A 16,299-nucleotide genomic window follows, 5' to 3' on the forward strand; every position below is an offset into this window, starting at 1 on the left:
ATATTTTCAGATCTTACTAGTTACACTTAGCTTTGACCAGAAGTACTGATTTTACAGATTCAGTAAAATAGTATGGGGATGAATGAAAGCAGTCTGCAGAAGTGCTTTGATTCTTAAAAAATGTTTTATAAGAATCCAACATGTTTAATAATAAGTGCTTTGAATGAAGAGCCTTGTTCTTTATAGACAGATAATCTGTATTTCATTCATTTGTTTGTCCATTCATCCATTCATTCATACCACATGTATTATTTAACCTCTGTGTTCTAGGCGCTGTGCTAGGTGCAGACTAGAGGAGTAAACAAGACAAATATATCTTCTGTTCTGAAGGAGTCTATATATGTGGAACTCATAGAATTTTAGAACCTTGAGGATCTTTAGAGTATATCTTCTCTATCTTATTTTACACGAGGTTAAAGCTCAATGAGGTGAAGTGACTTGTTCAGGGGTCCACAGCAAGTCTGAGCCAGAGTTGAACTACAGTCCAGGCCTCCTGACCCCACCTAAGACTTCTTCACAGATTAGCTGTATGGAACAGAGTGGGAGAAAACAAATAACAGAAAACTCCACTACTCTAGATTCAGTGCCTTGGCATCTTACAGTATTTTCTTTATAGTGTTAAAATTATTTTTACATCCCTGTTCCCATTCTCCGCGCCCCCCCCCCCCCGCCCCCGCTGGCAGTAGAAGATTCTTTTGGTCAGGTGTATTTCCTGATATTCAATTTTGCCCTGGGACTTTTAATGTTAAAGATAGGTCAATTCATTTGGCAAGTGTTTATTGCGCATCTAATGTGTGACAGGCCCTCTTCAGAGCTCTGGGCATCTAGCAGTGAAAAAAGATAATCAAGATCTGTACTCTCCTGGAGCTTCCATTCTAAGGGTGAGAAAAAAATTTAACAAACGAAGACAAAGTAACAATGTAATAGAGGTGGGGGTGGGACCTACCCAGTGATCTGGTTTCATGGTCATAAAGAAGGAAGACTTCTCAAAACGTTTTACTCTTAAAGCATTTGAGCTAAGATGCAGATGACAGGATGGAACCAGCCATGCAGAAATTTGGAGAAAAAGTATTCTAGGAAGAGGGGAAGACCTAGTACGAGTGTGTTTGGCATGAGCCTGGAACCGTGATAAGTTTGATTTTATAGCAAACACGATAGGAAACAGTTGTAGAACTTTAAGCAGAGGTATAATGTGAACTGATAGACCTTTTAAAAAGGCATCTGATAAAGATGAGAAAGAAGAACCTGACAAGGCAATATGGCCATAATATGTGTTTGTCTACTGGTATTTTCATTGTTTAAAAGACAGTTTTGTCCTCTTTAGAAAGAGTATTAGTATGTGACCCAAATAAATAACTTCCCCTTTTAACTACCAAAGGGTTACTGAATGTTACTGAAGAGTTTAAAATATATTGTGGTGTCAGCGAATTAATCATATATCTTGCAGATAATAATGAGTGAAATCTGACTACATTTACATTTAAAATTTGCTTAATGATCAAATGAAAATGTCCTTTAAAGTCTCTCTCTTGAATTAGGCACAGACTTCAGCCTCCTTTACTAGAAGAGGTGCCATCAGGAAGTGGAAAGATCACTTTAAGTTGTTAGAAGACTTGAGCTTGAATCCTGGCACTTTAACTTTGACCAACTGTGTGACCTTGATTAAGTCACTTACCCTCTTGGTTTCCTCATTTGTAAAACAGGAGTAACATTTTTCTTATAGTGTTATTACGGGGATTTAGTAGAATATCATGTGAGAAAGCACCTAGCACAGTGCCTGGCATGTAGTAGTTGTCCAATAAATGTCAGTTTCCTTGTTTTCTTCCTTAGTGTTGGGGAAATCCTCGTGTTTCTTTTTCTTACCATAAAGCCTCTCTCCTGTGTCTTCTCTTCCAGGCCATTCCCCAGTACGCTATTCCTTGTCACTCCAGCTCCAACGTGGTTGTAGAGCCCAGTGGGCTTCTTGAGCTAAACAACTTCACTAGCCAGCAGTTGGATGACGATGAGACAGCAATGGAGCAAGACATAGACAGTAGCACAGAGGATGGAACCGAGCCCAGCCCCTCTCAGAGTTCTGCTGAACGGTCCTAAGTGTTTTGGAAATAGGAGTGCACTTTAAAACCTACTTGGTTACCAAGTGTCCAGGGAAGCCCTTGATTTTTGATGTCTAAAGAGAGCACTTTGCCCATGCTTAGGCTGTGGACCCCAGAATCGCAGTGTTTCAACAAGAACTGCTGCAGGAGCAGCATTTTAAAACAAGATAAAACTCACAGGGGACTGTACTTTTTTAAAAAAAAAAAAAAGGAAAAGAAAAAAAAAGAAAGAAAAGAAAAAGATGCACATCTGCAGTGACAGAAGACCTGATATTCTTTCTCTCTTGGACCACAGCTGATGGAAAAGTATGCCATGCAGTGGAAAGAGACTTTTCCTGTGAATGTTCCTCAACTGGTTTCTACTGAGCAAAACACCATCAGAAAAGGAGAATGTTAATAGTTTGTATTTTGAAATGGTGTGTCAGGAACAGTTTTTTAAAAAACCTTGTATGTTTTTGAAAATCCCTGGAAGTGTTGAATTGGTTAACATTTTACATTTGCTCAGTTTATAGTTTATAAAATAACTAGAAAAATACTGGCATTAAAGAATCCTTGTTAGATGGTGGAAATCAGATCCCTAACCAGTGGGAAGTGCTTTTTGGGTGGCTTGTACATTCTCACCAATTGTATGCTAATTTATTGTGTTGTTGTTCCTTTGTGCTCTAGGCAGCACACTTGCCTTCTATTTATTTAAATGTAAACATTTCAAAGCAGGCCATATTCTTTCTGACAGATTTTCTGTAAACCAGGATTGCCTGCCCTTTCCACCTCCCACCCCTCCCTGCTCCTTTAAGAAAACTTAAGAGAAAATGTTTCATTGTGAAGGAGAGGAAAAGAAACATTTTCTGGCCCAAAGGAAATGTTCAGCTATGTTCAGGAAAAATTATTCATATGATGCTATCTTAACATTGAAATTGCACATTCATGTTGGACTGAGACTTTGAAGATAACTTTTACATACTTTTGTTTAACCCCCTTTGAAATGTATAAAAATTCATTTACAGTTCTAAATGTAATGTTTTTAAGCATTCTGCCTTTTTAGGACACGGTTTGTTTAAGCAATATGTTTGGGTCTTGTGATCACTGTCTGTCACAAGTAGAGTGAGGGGTAAGAGGGTGGGAGGGTAACGGTCAGTTTTGACAGGTTGTGGCAAAGGAAGCAATTCTTTTCATTTTTTTTTAAAGAAATGTAAATAGAAAAGTTTTTAACGGTTTTATATAGATTTCACTATAAATAAGCATTTTAAGACTGACAAATGTTGAACTGTACATACATCTATCAGCATAACTGCCCAATTTTTGGTGCTGAAGTACTGTAAGTAGATTTCATCAACAGTCTCCTAATTTTTGCATCTATATCTAGAAAAAATACTGTGATACTATAGTTAATAAATTCCCACTAGAGTGACACTGAAGATTTAAACACAAGCATTTATAAGATGCACTGACCTCTGGTAGTTGCCATCATTTCTCCTGAGCGGTAATGACTTACCCATAGATGGGGCTGTTGGATTTTATTTTATTGTACAAATTCATGTTTAAAAGACTTTGTGATTGTTTCTAGTTAAGTAACTTTTTAACCTCTCCAGTCATAGGCTTCTTTGAAAATCTGATCACACTATGAACTCTCCCCAAAAAGACATGCATACCAATTGACATGTTAGGTTTTACATACAATCTTAGGGGTTTGTGGACCCCTAAGCCTAACCATGTATTCAAGGTTAAGCCCTCTGTTATGGTCAGTCTATTACTTACAGATGTAAGTTTTTATAAAATAAAATATCTTTTAAATATTCACGGGTCAGGTAACAAGAGCAAACTTGAATAAAGTTATTACGTTCTACTTCTCCATATTCTGGCAGCATAGCATACCTGTGTCCCTTTGAGAATTTAGCCTTAATATGTTTCCAGCAACTGGAATGGCAGATGAAACTTCCACAAGCTACACTTTTAAAAATTAGTGTGTATATATTAACAAACTGTCAAGTGAGGGATTTAACATTTTTTTTTCTTTCAAAGGTATTACTTTCAAGGAGAGCGTGAATTCTTTTGTTTATTCAGCAAATATTATTTAAAACATCTTCTACATGTCAGGTACTGTTCTAAGCACCAGGGGTTCCACAGTAAATAAACAGAAAATCCTACCCTTACGGAGTTTACAAACAGAGCTTCCTGCTGATGGAATGGATGCCAGGGCCGAAGGAAGGAGGAAACACGAGTGACTCTTAGGTTTCTTGATTAAGTGGATGGATGGTGATGCCATATATGGATCTCCAGGTATCCTTTTACTGAAAGTCGTAGCATTAGATCTATTTGTATTTCATATGTTTAAGTTCATAAATAATTTTAAGTCAGTCCTTGTAAAAGATACTCAGAGATTATGCTGCAAATACTACAGAATTTTTAGAGTCCCAACAACTGTTACAGGCAGTGATAAGAAAAACCCATTTGGTTTAAAATTTGATAAATGCCTTACATTGCAGAATGCAGTTTATGCTGAACTTAGAGAACTTAAAAAAAATATTTTATTGAAATTAATTCACATGCCATACGATTCACCCATTTAAAGTGTACAGTTCAGTGATTTTAACTATATTTACAGAGTTGGGCAGCCATCACTACAGCCAGTTTTAGAACATTTGCATAACCCTAAAAAGAAACCCTGTACCCCTTAGCTGTTACCCCTGAAATACCCCATCACCCAGCCCTAGGCAACCACGAATCTACTTTCTGTCTCTATGGATTTGCCTATTCTGGACATTTCATATAAATGGAATCATATAATACGTGGTCTTCTGTGACTGGCTTCTTTCATTTGGCATAGTATTTTCAAGGTTGTAGCATGTTTTAGTTCTTCGGTCCCTTTTATGGCTCAGTAATATTCCATTGCATGGATATAGCACATTTTATTTATCCATTCATTGGTTGATGGACATTGGGGTTGTTTCTACTTTTTGGCTATTCTGAATAATCCTGCTGTGGACGGTTGTGTAGTTTTTACATATGTTTTCAGTTCTCTTTGGTATATATCTAGGAGTGTAATTGCTGGGTCCTACAGTAACTATGTTTAATGATTTGAGAAACTTCCAAAATCTTTTCTACAGTGACTGCACATTTTACAGCAGTATAGGACAGTTCCACTTTTTCTACATCCTCACCAGTGCTTGCTATTATTCGTTTTTTGTTTTTATTATTTTTTAAAATTATATTCATCTTAGTGTGTGAAGTGGTACCTCGTGGTTCTGATTGACATTTCCCTGATGGCTAATGATAAGAATCTTTCCCTCTGCTTATTGGCCATTCAAAGATCTTTGGAGAAATGTCCTTTGCCCATTTTTAAATTAAATGATTTTCTATTTTATTATTTAAATTGAGAACTTTTGAAGTACAGGCAATAATACCACTCTTAAAAGTAACCTGTTCTCTGGTAATTAATTCATCACCCTTAAAACTTTAATTACGTTTTACTTCTTCCTCTCTAATGGAACAAATTGCTTAACATTCTTAAAACTGCATAGAGCTTTATAATTGAAAACACTTTTAAATACATTTCTTTGTGAGGTTCTCTCAATGACCTGCTAGGATAAGAGACATAGTACAAAGGAAATAGTGGCCAAGTGGTCTGGATTTGAGTCCCAGGTTCCTGTGTTAATGGATCATAGGAGCTTGAGCAAGTCCCAGTCCGTCCCCGTAATACAAAGTTGAGTGTTTCTGACCCCCTTCGAGTTATTGTGAAGACGATGAAATAGTGCATGTAAAAATGCCAGGCACAGAGTTAGGTGCTCTTATTTTTTAAGTCTAGTATTTATACCACTCCCACTTTATAAATGGAAAACGAAGGCTCAGAGACAAATGAAGTACCAAAACGCACAGATTGTATGCTAATAGGCATCCTGCTGATCCCCAAGTTGCTACTTTCTATATAGGAGTGTGTGTGTGCCACCAAACATAGGATTGGCTTTTGGAAAGACAGGGGAACTTGATGTTGGCCTGTAACATAATCTGTCAGTCTTAGGTGCCTTTACACAGAGTTGCTCACACACGTTTGTTTTTTGAGTTCAGTTATGTGTCACGAATCCCAGGTAAGAGGAAGTAGAGTGAAAAAGCACCATATAAGCAAGGCCTTTCCAAGAAAAGAGTGAGAAAACAGTCTGCTGCCTCTGCTTACAGATTTATAAGCCCTTAAGTAAGTGAGGCTTGATGACCTATATATTGAAAAAAGGATTGAAACACCATACGATCAGATTTGTACTTGTGAGAAGTCTTGCTCTGCTTTCTTACCTCTTCCTTGCTCACACAGACTGTAACTGAAAACATGGCGCTTACTTAAAAAAAAAAAGCAAGCCTAGGTTTGAATCTGGATAAGCCATGTGAGCTTGGACAAGCTCTAAGAGGCTTTGGATAGCACAAGATGGAATGGTTTATACTACTATGTTATCTAATTCCCACTTTTACATGTCCTGACTTTCTCTTTTCCTTCCAACAGATAGTTACTGGGCATTTTCTACGTGCAGACACTGGGTATATAAGAGCCAGGGAAAGAAGCCCCTACGCTCATGGAACTTCAGCCTAGTAAAGGAGATATATGAGTCAAAGATAGCAACTAAATGTATTCATTGCTAAGTGCTATGATGGAAAAATAAGTATATAAATACTGAGGTTGGGGAGTTTTGCTCAGAAAGGAATTATAAAGTGATCTGAAGGAAGAGGATTTAACTAGGCAAAAAGGATGGGGGACAGCTGTCCAGGCAGAAGGATAGCAGCTATGAAAGCCCTGTGGTAGGAGGGGCTTGGGGAGAAGGGAACTCTGAGTAGGCCAGTGTCGCAGCAACACAGTGAGTGAAGGCAGCGAGTGTGGGAGCAGAAGGTAGAGACAGACCTCTGTGTGGATCTTGCAGGTTATGATAAAAGTTTGAGGTTTTATTCTTAGAACAACAAGAAGTCACTGCAAAGTTTTAAGCCATTGAACCCGGCAAAATGAATTAATACATGTACAAAATATTTGGAGTTAATGTTGGTTCATTAGAACAGAAAAATACATTTGACCTTTCATTTTTGATGCCAGTCTCATCTCCTTATGCCCTTTTCTCAAACATCTTCACTGGTTCCCCAATATGTAGTATGAGTCTGTGGCATTCAAGGGCTTAGCCAAAGCTTCAGTCTACATCTCTAGATTCATAACCTATTTCACCACCCCGACCTACTCCCTGTCCCCCCCATCACACATACAGTTTTTGCTCTATATTTGAAAGGCTCACTCATTCCTCAAAGCCAAGCTTGAAAACCACATCCTTCACTAAGACTGCCTGGATGTGTTCAAGGGAAACTTATCCCACCCCACTGCTGGGTTCCTCTAGCATTTGGGGAGAAATAACATGTTTACTTAGCACTTACATTGGTTATCTACTGTGAATTATTTGCAATTTCTCACAGTGTGCCTCTGGGAGGGTCCTTGAAATGCAGTATTCTAAGGAGTCATTCTGAATTCTTTCAGCCTAAAGTAAGAGGTGCTGAGCTTTCTGGATTTTTTTTTCTCTTATGCCCTTGAATATCAACATATTCAAGTTTGTTAGAAAGAGTTTAGTGGAATCATTGATAATCTTGATTAGGATTCACTCTCATATTCAGGTCAGTAGCATCCTATTTGGTTCTCCACAGGATCAACTGCTATTTCCTTGCATGGTAGAGTTCACCAGAGTCGATCATCTATGCTATCACTTTGACCTCTACCATATATAGATTAATTAGTTAAATCATTGAGTAAATATTGAGCAGTTATTATGACCCAGGCACTGTTCTAGCCACTAGGGATATAGCAGTGAACAATATAGTGGAAAAATAAAACAACCTGTGCTATGTAGCTTACATTCTAAATGGACTATAAATATAAGTTAAAAATAAATAGTATGATAATTAGAACAAGAAAAGTGGGTAAGGAGAATATGAAATTCTAGGATCTATGGGTGTTAAATCTTAGATGGAATAGACAGGGAAGTTCTCACTGAAAAGGTGAATTGGAAAACTGCAGGAAGTGAGGGAGTCAGCCAGGCTGATGTCTGCAGAAACAGTGTTCAACATGGAGGGGACAGCAAGAACAATAGCATACAGATCTGTGCCTGGCATATTCAAAGAACAGTAAAAAAAAAAAAAAAAAAAGATAGGGTCAGAGTGAATGGGGAGAGAGGGAGTAGTAGGGTATAAGGTCAGAGAGAGAACTGGAAGCTATTCCTACTTTTCTGAGTCTTTTTATTATGAAAGGGTGTTGGATTTTGTGAAATGCTTTTTATGCATCAATTAAGGTGATTGTGTGGGTTTTTCCCTTTGTTCTATAAATGTAAATTGATTGACTTTCTTATGTTGAACCACTCTTACATTCCTTTTATAAATCCCACTTGGTTATATATATAATCCTTTTAATGTGCTATTGCATTTAATGTGCTAGTATTTTGTTAAGGATTCTTGTATCTATGTTCATGAGGAATATTGGTCTGTAATTTTCTTATGATGTCTTTAGCTGCCTTTGGTATTAGGGCAATGCCTCATAAAATGAGTTAAGAAGTGTTCCCTCTAATTTTTTGGAAAAGATTGAGAAGGATTAGGTTTAATTCTTTAAATGTTGGGTAGAATTCACCAGTGAAGCCATCTAGTCCTTGACTTTTCTTTGTTGAGAAGTTTTTGATTATTGATTCAATCTCTTTTCTTGTTATATAGATCTGTTGAGATTTTCTATTTCTTTCTTCTTAAGTCAGTTTAGGTAATTTGTGTGTTTTCAGGAATTTGTCCATTTCATTTAGGTACTCATTTGTTGGTGTACAGTTGTTCATAATATTATAATCCTCTTATTTCTGCAAGGACAACAATAATGTCCCCATTTTCATTTCTAATTTTAGTTATTTGTGTCTTCTCTCTTTTTTCTTTGTCAGTATCTAAGGGGTTGTCAGTTTGATGATCTTTCCCAAGAACTGACTTTTGGTTTTATTGTTCTCTCTCTTGTTTTCCTGTTTTCTATTTCATTTATCTCCATTCTGTTCTTTTATTATTTTCTTCCTTTTGCTAGCTTTGGGCTTAGTTTTTTTTGTTTTGTTTTTTTTTTTCCCGCCCTTTTTCTAGTTCCTCAAAGTGTAAAGTTAAGTTATTGATTTGAGGTCTTTCCTTTTTTGATGTAGGTATTTACAACTGTAAATTTCTCTCTTGAGCACTGCTTTTGCTGCATTCTGTAAATTTTGGTATGTTTTGTTTTCACTCATCTCAAGGTATTTTCTAGTTTCTCTTATGATTTCTTCAATCACTGGTTGTTTAAGAGTTTGTTGTTTAATTTCCACATATTTGTGAAATGTCCAGTTTTCTTCCTGTTACTGATTTCTATCTTCATTCCATTGTGGATGTTCTATCTATGATTGAAAGTGGTATACTGAAGTCTCCAGAAGTCTCCATTATTGTGAGCTACTTTTCCCTTCAGTTCTATTAATATTTGGCTCATATATTTAGGAGCTGTGTTTGGTACATGTATATTTATTTCTTGACGAATCAACCCCTTTATCAGTATATAGTCCTTCTTTATGTCTTGTAACAGTTTTTGACTTAAAGTCTATTCTGTCTGATATTAGTATAGTCACCTCAGCTCTCTTTTGGTTACCATTTGCATGAAATATATTTTTCTGTCCTTTAATTTACAACCCATTTACGTCTTTGCATCTAAAACGAGTCTCTTATGGACAACATATTGGATCATTTTTTAATCTAACCTGCCAGTCTTGGCTTTTGATTGGAGAGTTTAATCCATTTACTTTTAATGTAATTAGTAGTAAGGAAGGATTTACTTATACCATTTGATATTTGTTTGCCATGTCTAATACTTTTTAAAATTCCTCATTTCCTCCATTATGGCCTTTTGTGTTTAATTGATTTTTTTTTTGTATTGATCTGTTTTTATTTCCTTTGTGTACATTTTTTAGATATTTAGATATTTCCTTTCTGGTTATGATGGGGATTACATTTAACATCTTAAATTTATGCCTAGTTTGAATTGATAATAATTTAACTTCAATAGCGTACAAAACTTTGCCCCTATATAGCTTCATCTCCCCTTTACATTGTTGTCATGACAAATTACATCCTTATACATTGTGTGTCCAGTAACAGATTTATAATTACTTTTATGCATTTGTCTTTTCAATCATGTAGGAAATAAAAAGTGGAGTTACAAAATAAAAATGCAATAATATTGGCTCTTATATTTTCCCATGTAGGTGCCTTTACTGGAGGTCTTTATTTCTTCATATGGCTTCAGCTAACTGTCGAGTGGCCTTTTGTTTAAATCTGAAGGACTCATTTTATTTATTAAACATGGGACTTGAACTCAGGACCCTGAGATCAAGACCTGAGCTAAGATCAAAAGTCAGACGCTCAACCTACTGAGCCACCCAGGCACCCCTGAAGGACTCCTTTTAGTATTTCTTTATGGGAGGATCTAGTGGTAATGAACTCCCTGAGCTTTTGTTCATCTGGGAATGTCTTAATTTTTCCCTCATTTTTGAATGACAGTTTTGCTGCATATTGAATTCTTTTTTTTTTAAGATTTTATTTATTTGAGAGAGAGAGAATGAGAGATAGCACGAGAGGGAAGAGGGTCAGAGGGAGAAGCAGACTCCCCGCCGAGCAGGGAGCCCGATGTGGGACTTGATCCCGGGACTCCAGGATCATGACCTGAGCCGAAGGCAGTCACTTAACCAACTGAGCCACCCAGTTGCCCTGGATATTGAATTCTTGATTGGCAGTTTTTTTCCTTCCGGCACTTTACATCATCTCACTGCCTTCCTAGGCTTCATGGTTTCTGGTGAGAAATTGGCTATTTACCTTATTGAGCAGAACTTGTACCTGACAAGTTGCTGCCCTCTTGTTTCTTTCTAGATTTTCTTCTTTTCTTTTGACAGTTTGACTATAATATATCTTAGTGTAGCTCTGTAAGTTTATCCTACTTGGAGTTCATTGAACTTCTTGAATGTAGATTCATGTCTTTCATCAAACTTGGTAAATTTTCAGTTGTTTCTTCAGATATTCTTTCTGCCCTTTCTCACTTTTCCTCCTGGTACTCCCATAATGCATATATTGAGCCTTTTGATAGTGTCCCACAGGTTGCATAGGTGCTTTTAATAAATTTTTCTTCCCTTTTTTTCCCTTTCTGTTCCTGGATAATTCTGTAACAGGATAATTTCAGTTGTCCTATCTTCAAGTTTACTCATTCTGTCTTCTGCATGCACAAATTTTCTATAGAACCCCTCTAGTAAAGTTTTTTTTTTTTAATTTACCAACATCTCCCCATTTCTCCAGCCCCTGGCAGCCACCAATCTGTGCTCTTCTTTGACTTTTTAAGATTTCACATATAAGTGAGAGCATGCAGTATTTATCTTCTGTGTCTAACTTATTTCACTTAGCGTAATGTCCTCCATGTTCATCCATGTTGTTGCAAATGATAGGATTTTCTTTTTTAAGGCTGAATAATATTCCATTATACACACACACACACACACACACACACACACACACACACCATATTTACATTATTCATTCATCCACTGATGGACACTTAGGTTGTTTCTATATCTTGGCCAATTGTGAATAATGCAGCAGTGAACATGGGAGTGCAGGTAGCTCTTTGAGATACTGATTTCATTTCCTGTGAATATATATCCAGAATTGGTATTTTTGGATCACGTGGTAGTTCATAATTTTTTTGAGGAACCTCTATACTGTTTTCCATGGAGTTTTCATTTCAATAATTGTACATTTAATGTCCAGAATTTCCATTTGGTTCCTTTTATAATTTCTCTTTATTGATAATTCTCATTTTGTTCTCAAATCACTTTTTGTATTTCCTTTTCGTTCTTCATTCATGTTATCCTTTGACTCTTTGTGTAGTAAGTCCAATGTCTGGGTTTTCTTGAGAACTGTGTCAGTCAAGTAATTTTGTTTCTTTGAATAGGTCATATTTTTCTGTTTATGTGTATACTTTGTGATTTTTTTTATTGAAAAGTGAACATTTGAATATTATGGTATGGTAACTAGAAATCAGTTTCCCTTTCCCCCAGGGTTTACTGGGTTTTCTTTTTTTTTTTTTTATTGTTAAAGGCTGTATTGGTTCATTTGTCCACTGATGTCTTCTGTTTTTTTTTTTCCCAGAGACTGTATTCTTCTCATGTGTGGTCACTGAAGTCTCTGTTTCTCAGCAGGTGTTCAACTAGTGTTTTGACAGAGATTTCCTTGAACCCCAGGAGCTAAGCAAACACACACACACATGCACACAGACTCACACTTCTTGGTCTTTGCAGATTGGCCTTGTGCTATGGTCCTTCAACACTTACCCAGACTTCCACTGAGCCTAGGGACCAGCCTGAGGTGAAAGCTTGAGGTCCTCTCAGTTCTTTTCTAAGCATGTATGTGGCTTTCTAAATTCCTCTTTTATATAAAGTGCTTTTGAATGCCCTAATTTCTCAAACCGTCGTGGTCTTTTCCTCCCAGGCTTTAGGTGGTCTTTCGTGTCTCAACCATATCTTTTGCCTTAGCTGTCTGCAGATTGTTTGTCAGCCTTACAGTGTTTACAAACAATGTATTCTGCATTTCCAGCCTGGCTGAGTTCTGAGTTAGGTGAAACAGAGATGACTGCCTTGCTTCAGTCCTTCAAATAGCCCTGAGGCAGGTTAGAATAAATGTACACAATAATTTGCAAATAAAGTGTGCTGTGTTCCTTTCAAAAGCAGGGACCAGGGCCTCACCCTGGCAACATGGGCATCCTTAAGATTATTGCGGAGCCAGGGAGAGGGTAGGGTGAGGGCTAGTAGAAATGCCACAAAGTTTTCCTATAGTTTTGTTTCTGTCTCATTTTTTTTATGTGGTAAAATATACATGGGATAAAACTTATCATTTTAACCATTTTTAAGCATACAGTTCAGTGGCATTGTGTACATTCATATTGTTGTACAACCATCACCACTGTTCGTTTCCAGAACTCTTTCATCATCCCAAACTGAAACTCTGTAGCCATTATATAATAATTCCCCTTCCCACCTTCCCCATCCCTTATTAACCACCCTACACTTTCAGAGTCACCTTTTTCTTGATTCAGCATTTGTGTTGCTATATAAAACTTTGACTATTTTCCAGAGTTCTGACAAAACTGGTTCTGGTAGTTTCTGCTTATGTTTCAGTTTGTGTGGGTAGTATAGGAGCTTGGAGCTATCTACTCTGCCATTTTGCTGACATCACTTTCAACACTATGCTTTTGTCCTGAGCAACTTGGAAGAGGAGACTAACCATTTACTGATAGGAAAGACTCTGGGAGGATCTAATTCTGAAGGAGAATACCAAATGCTCAGTTGGGGATAAATTAAATTCAAGACACCTATTAGACATCAAATGGAGAAGTCAAGTAGGTAGGTAGAAAAGGAAAAAGCTCCAAGGGCTGATCCCTGGGTGGTCTAGTACATAGGGGTCAAGAAGATGAAGCAGAACCAGAAAAGAGACTGAGAAGGAATGGCTAGGAGGATGGGAGGTAAAGCTGGAAGTTGAGATTCTAGTGTCTTGGAAACATAAGATGTTTATTTGGAAACAGATAAAGCTCCTAAATCAAGTAAGATGAGGACTCATGGAGTGAACCATGTGAAGTCATAGGTGACCTTGGAAAGAGCAATTTTGGTGGAATTGGGGACAAAAGCTAGAGGAGGATGTGAAGAGGGAATTAGAGACAATACAGATGATTCAATGAGTTGCTGTAAAGAGCAGCGATATGGAGCAGTTGCTGGGAAGGCAAATGGGGCCAAGAGGTCTGTTGTTTTTTAATTTAAGAAAATGGGATTCCTGATGAGATTGATGCAGTGGAGAGGAGAAAGTGTTTATAATGCAGAAGAGAGGCAAATTGCTGGTGTACTCTTCTTGAATAGTAGGAGATGAGATTTGTGGAAGTTCTGGTTTCATCCATTTTAACAGAAGAGAAAGAAGATATGCAGGGACAGAAGTGGGTAGGTGGGTAGCTACATCTGCCTCAATTTTCTAATGAGTCCCAAATTCCTATCTACAATTGTTATCTCTTCCCTGAGCCAAAGCCCACTGCCTTGAGACATCCCTGACTGGTTTTCCTACAAACGCTTCAGCTTCAGGTTGTCAGGAGTTGAAGATCAGCTCCCTTCTGATTCATGCTCCCTGCTGTGTTACTACCTGTCCATGGCATCCCAATCCATGCTGAGAAGAGGAAAGGTCAGGTTTGGGGCTGGGGTGGAGGCCTCAACAAAAAGGCAACCCCAGAGCTGAGGCTCTTGGAAGAAGGGTGGACTTCTTCCATGGGCAAGGGAGTAAAATGAACTAGGTAGAGGACTCTAAGATGGGGTGTCTGGTGACTAGATGGCAGTGAACTCAGAGCAGTCACCTGGAGGCTGTTACATGATTAAAAGAGCTATTTATTTTGAGTTTTTCTTCCTTAGCATTAGGTTGTTGTCCTGCTGGAAGAAGAACCCTGTCCAGTCCTTTCACACTCTGTACCTTGCACAGGCTGTCCCCTCCTCACACACAATGCACTGACCTCTGATTATTGACCAGGTCCCTTCTCTCTGCGTCTCCAAGGTCACCCTGGATGCTTTCCCTGACTCTCTCCTTCTTCACCTCATCTGTATCTCCTTTATGGCTGCTCTACTTCTCCTTTATGGCTCCTAATGTTTGTTCCCCGGAAGTTTTGCTCTGAGAGTTGGATTCATCTTCATGGCCTTAGGAAAAAGTACCCGGTGTGGAAGAGGCACAAGTGTGTTGATTGGCTGTATAGAAAACTCCCAGACTGGCCCTGGGGCTCTGCCCACAGGTGCACAAATGCTCATTAACTAAAATGCACAAGCACATCCAGAAATAACATCCCTATTGCAGGTTGTTTGGGGATGAGGATGTTATTGTTGTGAAATGTTTGTGTATCAACCACTCTGGACCCAGAGAACAGTGCCCATCTCTGTTGTCATTTGTTCTGTCACTTCAAAGTGCAGGAAAACCATGGGTGGTGATTTTAGAATCTTATTCAGAACCCTCAGGGAATGAGTCATTTTGTACTGACGACTTTTCCGGATTGCCACAGTTCAAATAAATTAAGCAACAGGACATTGTTGTTGTTGTTGTTAATTTTAACCATTTTAGATGGTAAACTTGAGAAATGCATTATCATACTTTTCTGAACATGATTCTACTACCCACTCTTTATTTCTTCAGAATCATTATCATGAACATAGTTATAATTTTCCATCTCAGCTACAAGAATACAGAGCCTCACTAAAGGAGTAAGAGGAGAGGAAACTTGGGCTCAGTCTCTCCCTGGAGCAGACTCAGACTAGAGTTCAAAATCTAAGGTGGAGGCAGCTGAGCTGCCCCAGAAATCAGAGGGCTAAATGAGGGAAAAGAGGCAGAGCTTGACCCCAGTGATAGGATCAGTGAATCTGCCTTAGTGTGCATTTGAACCCCCTGAGGAACTTGATAAAATGCAGTTTCTAATTCAGTAGATTTGGATTCAGTTCTAGCCTGGAATCTGAATTCTGCATTTTAAACAAGATTTCAGGCAATGTCAGTGCTGCTGGACCAGACCACACTTTCAGTATCAGGTCTTTATTTGACCTCCCAGAGATTTTCTTGTGACCTTCAGTGGGTTTTATTGGGAAGCTTATCTTTAGCGATTCTTTTCCTGGGGCATCTTACAAGTACCAGGTGGCCTCTGGTGGTAATAATTCCTCCATGTGCACAGTGCTCTAAGGTTTATAGAGTGGTCTCATGTTCCCTGTTTCTCTTCACATTCTCACGGCAGTCCTGAGAGGTAAGTTAGCACCTTTTTACCAACTGGGAAACCAGTTTCTGACATTGCACAGCTCAGTAATTGGCAGAACCAGGGCTCATGGCTCCATATTTAGTGCTCTTTTCACTACTTCTTGCTGCATCCACCACATCTATGCTGTGTGCTGTACCCAGCCTTGTGGACTCAGCACTGTGGGAACGCTGTGGGGAAAACGGTGCATGTGCATGCACAGTGTGCCAGTATTAAAAGACTGATCAACAGCTGTACACATGGGACTCATGCAGTCTCAGGTAGGGCACCCAGACTGAGTCATATTTCCTCTCCCCTCAAATCTCCATCTTCACATGATGTCCTCGTCTTGTATTGTGTGGACTAAATGCTGGAATCCCAGTC

General features: G+C 38.3%; 1 protein-coding gene across 11 annotated transcripts in view; it reads left to right on the plus strand.

Moving 5' to 3' along the window:
- The window catches only part of EMSY (EMSY transcriptional repressor, BRCA2 interacting), an 88,108-nt gene extending 83,229 nt beyond the window's left edge, over positions 1–4,879 (plus strand). For all 11 annotated transcript variants that reach the window (XM_025894226.2, XM_025894229.2, XM_025894231.2 and 8 more), the window contains one exon: positions 1,897–4,879. In XM_025894226.2, coding sequence (XP_025750011.1) covers positions 1,897–2,091 — 195 coding nt within the window. In that variant the 3' untranslated portion in view covers positions 2,092–4,879. The remainder of the gene's footprint in view (positions 1–1,896) is intronic.
- Positions 4,880–16,299: the final 11,420 nt, after the last annotated feature.

Source organism: Callorhinus ursinus, unplaced genomic scaffold, assembly GCF_003265705.2.
Source record: "Callorhinus ursinus isolate GAN/ISIS: 27379988/994484 unplaced genomic scaffold, GSC_fseal_2.0 scaffold35, whole genome shotgun sequence".
Taxonomy (NCBI): Eukaryota; Metazoa; Chordata; class Mammalia; order Carnivora; family Otariidae; genus Callorhinus; species Callorhinus ursinus.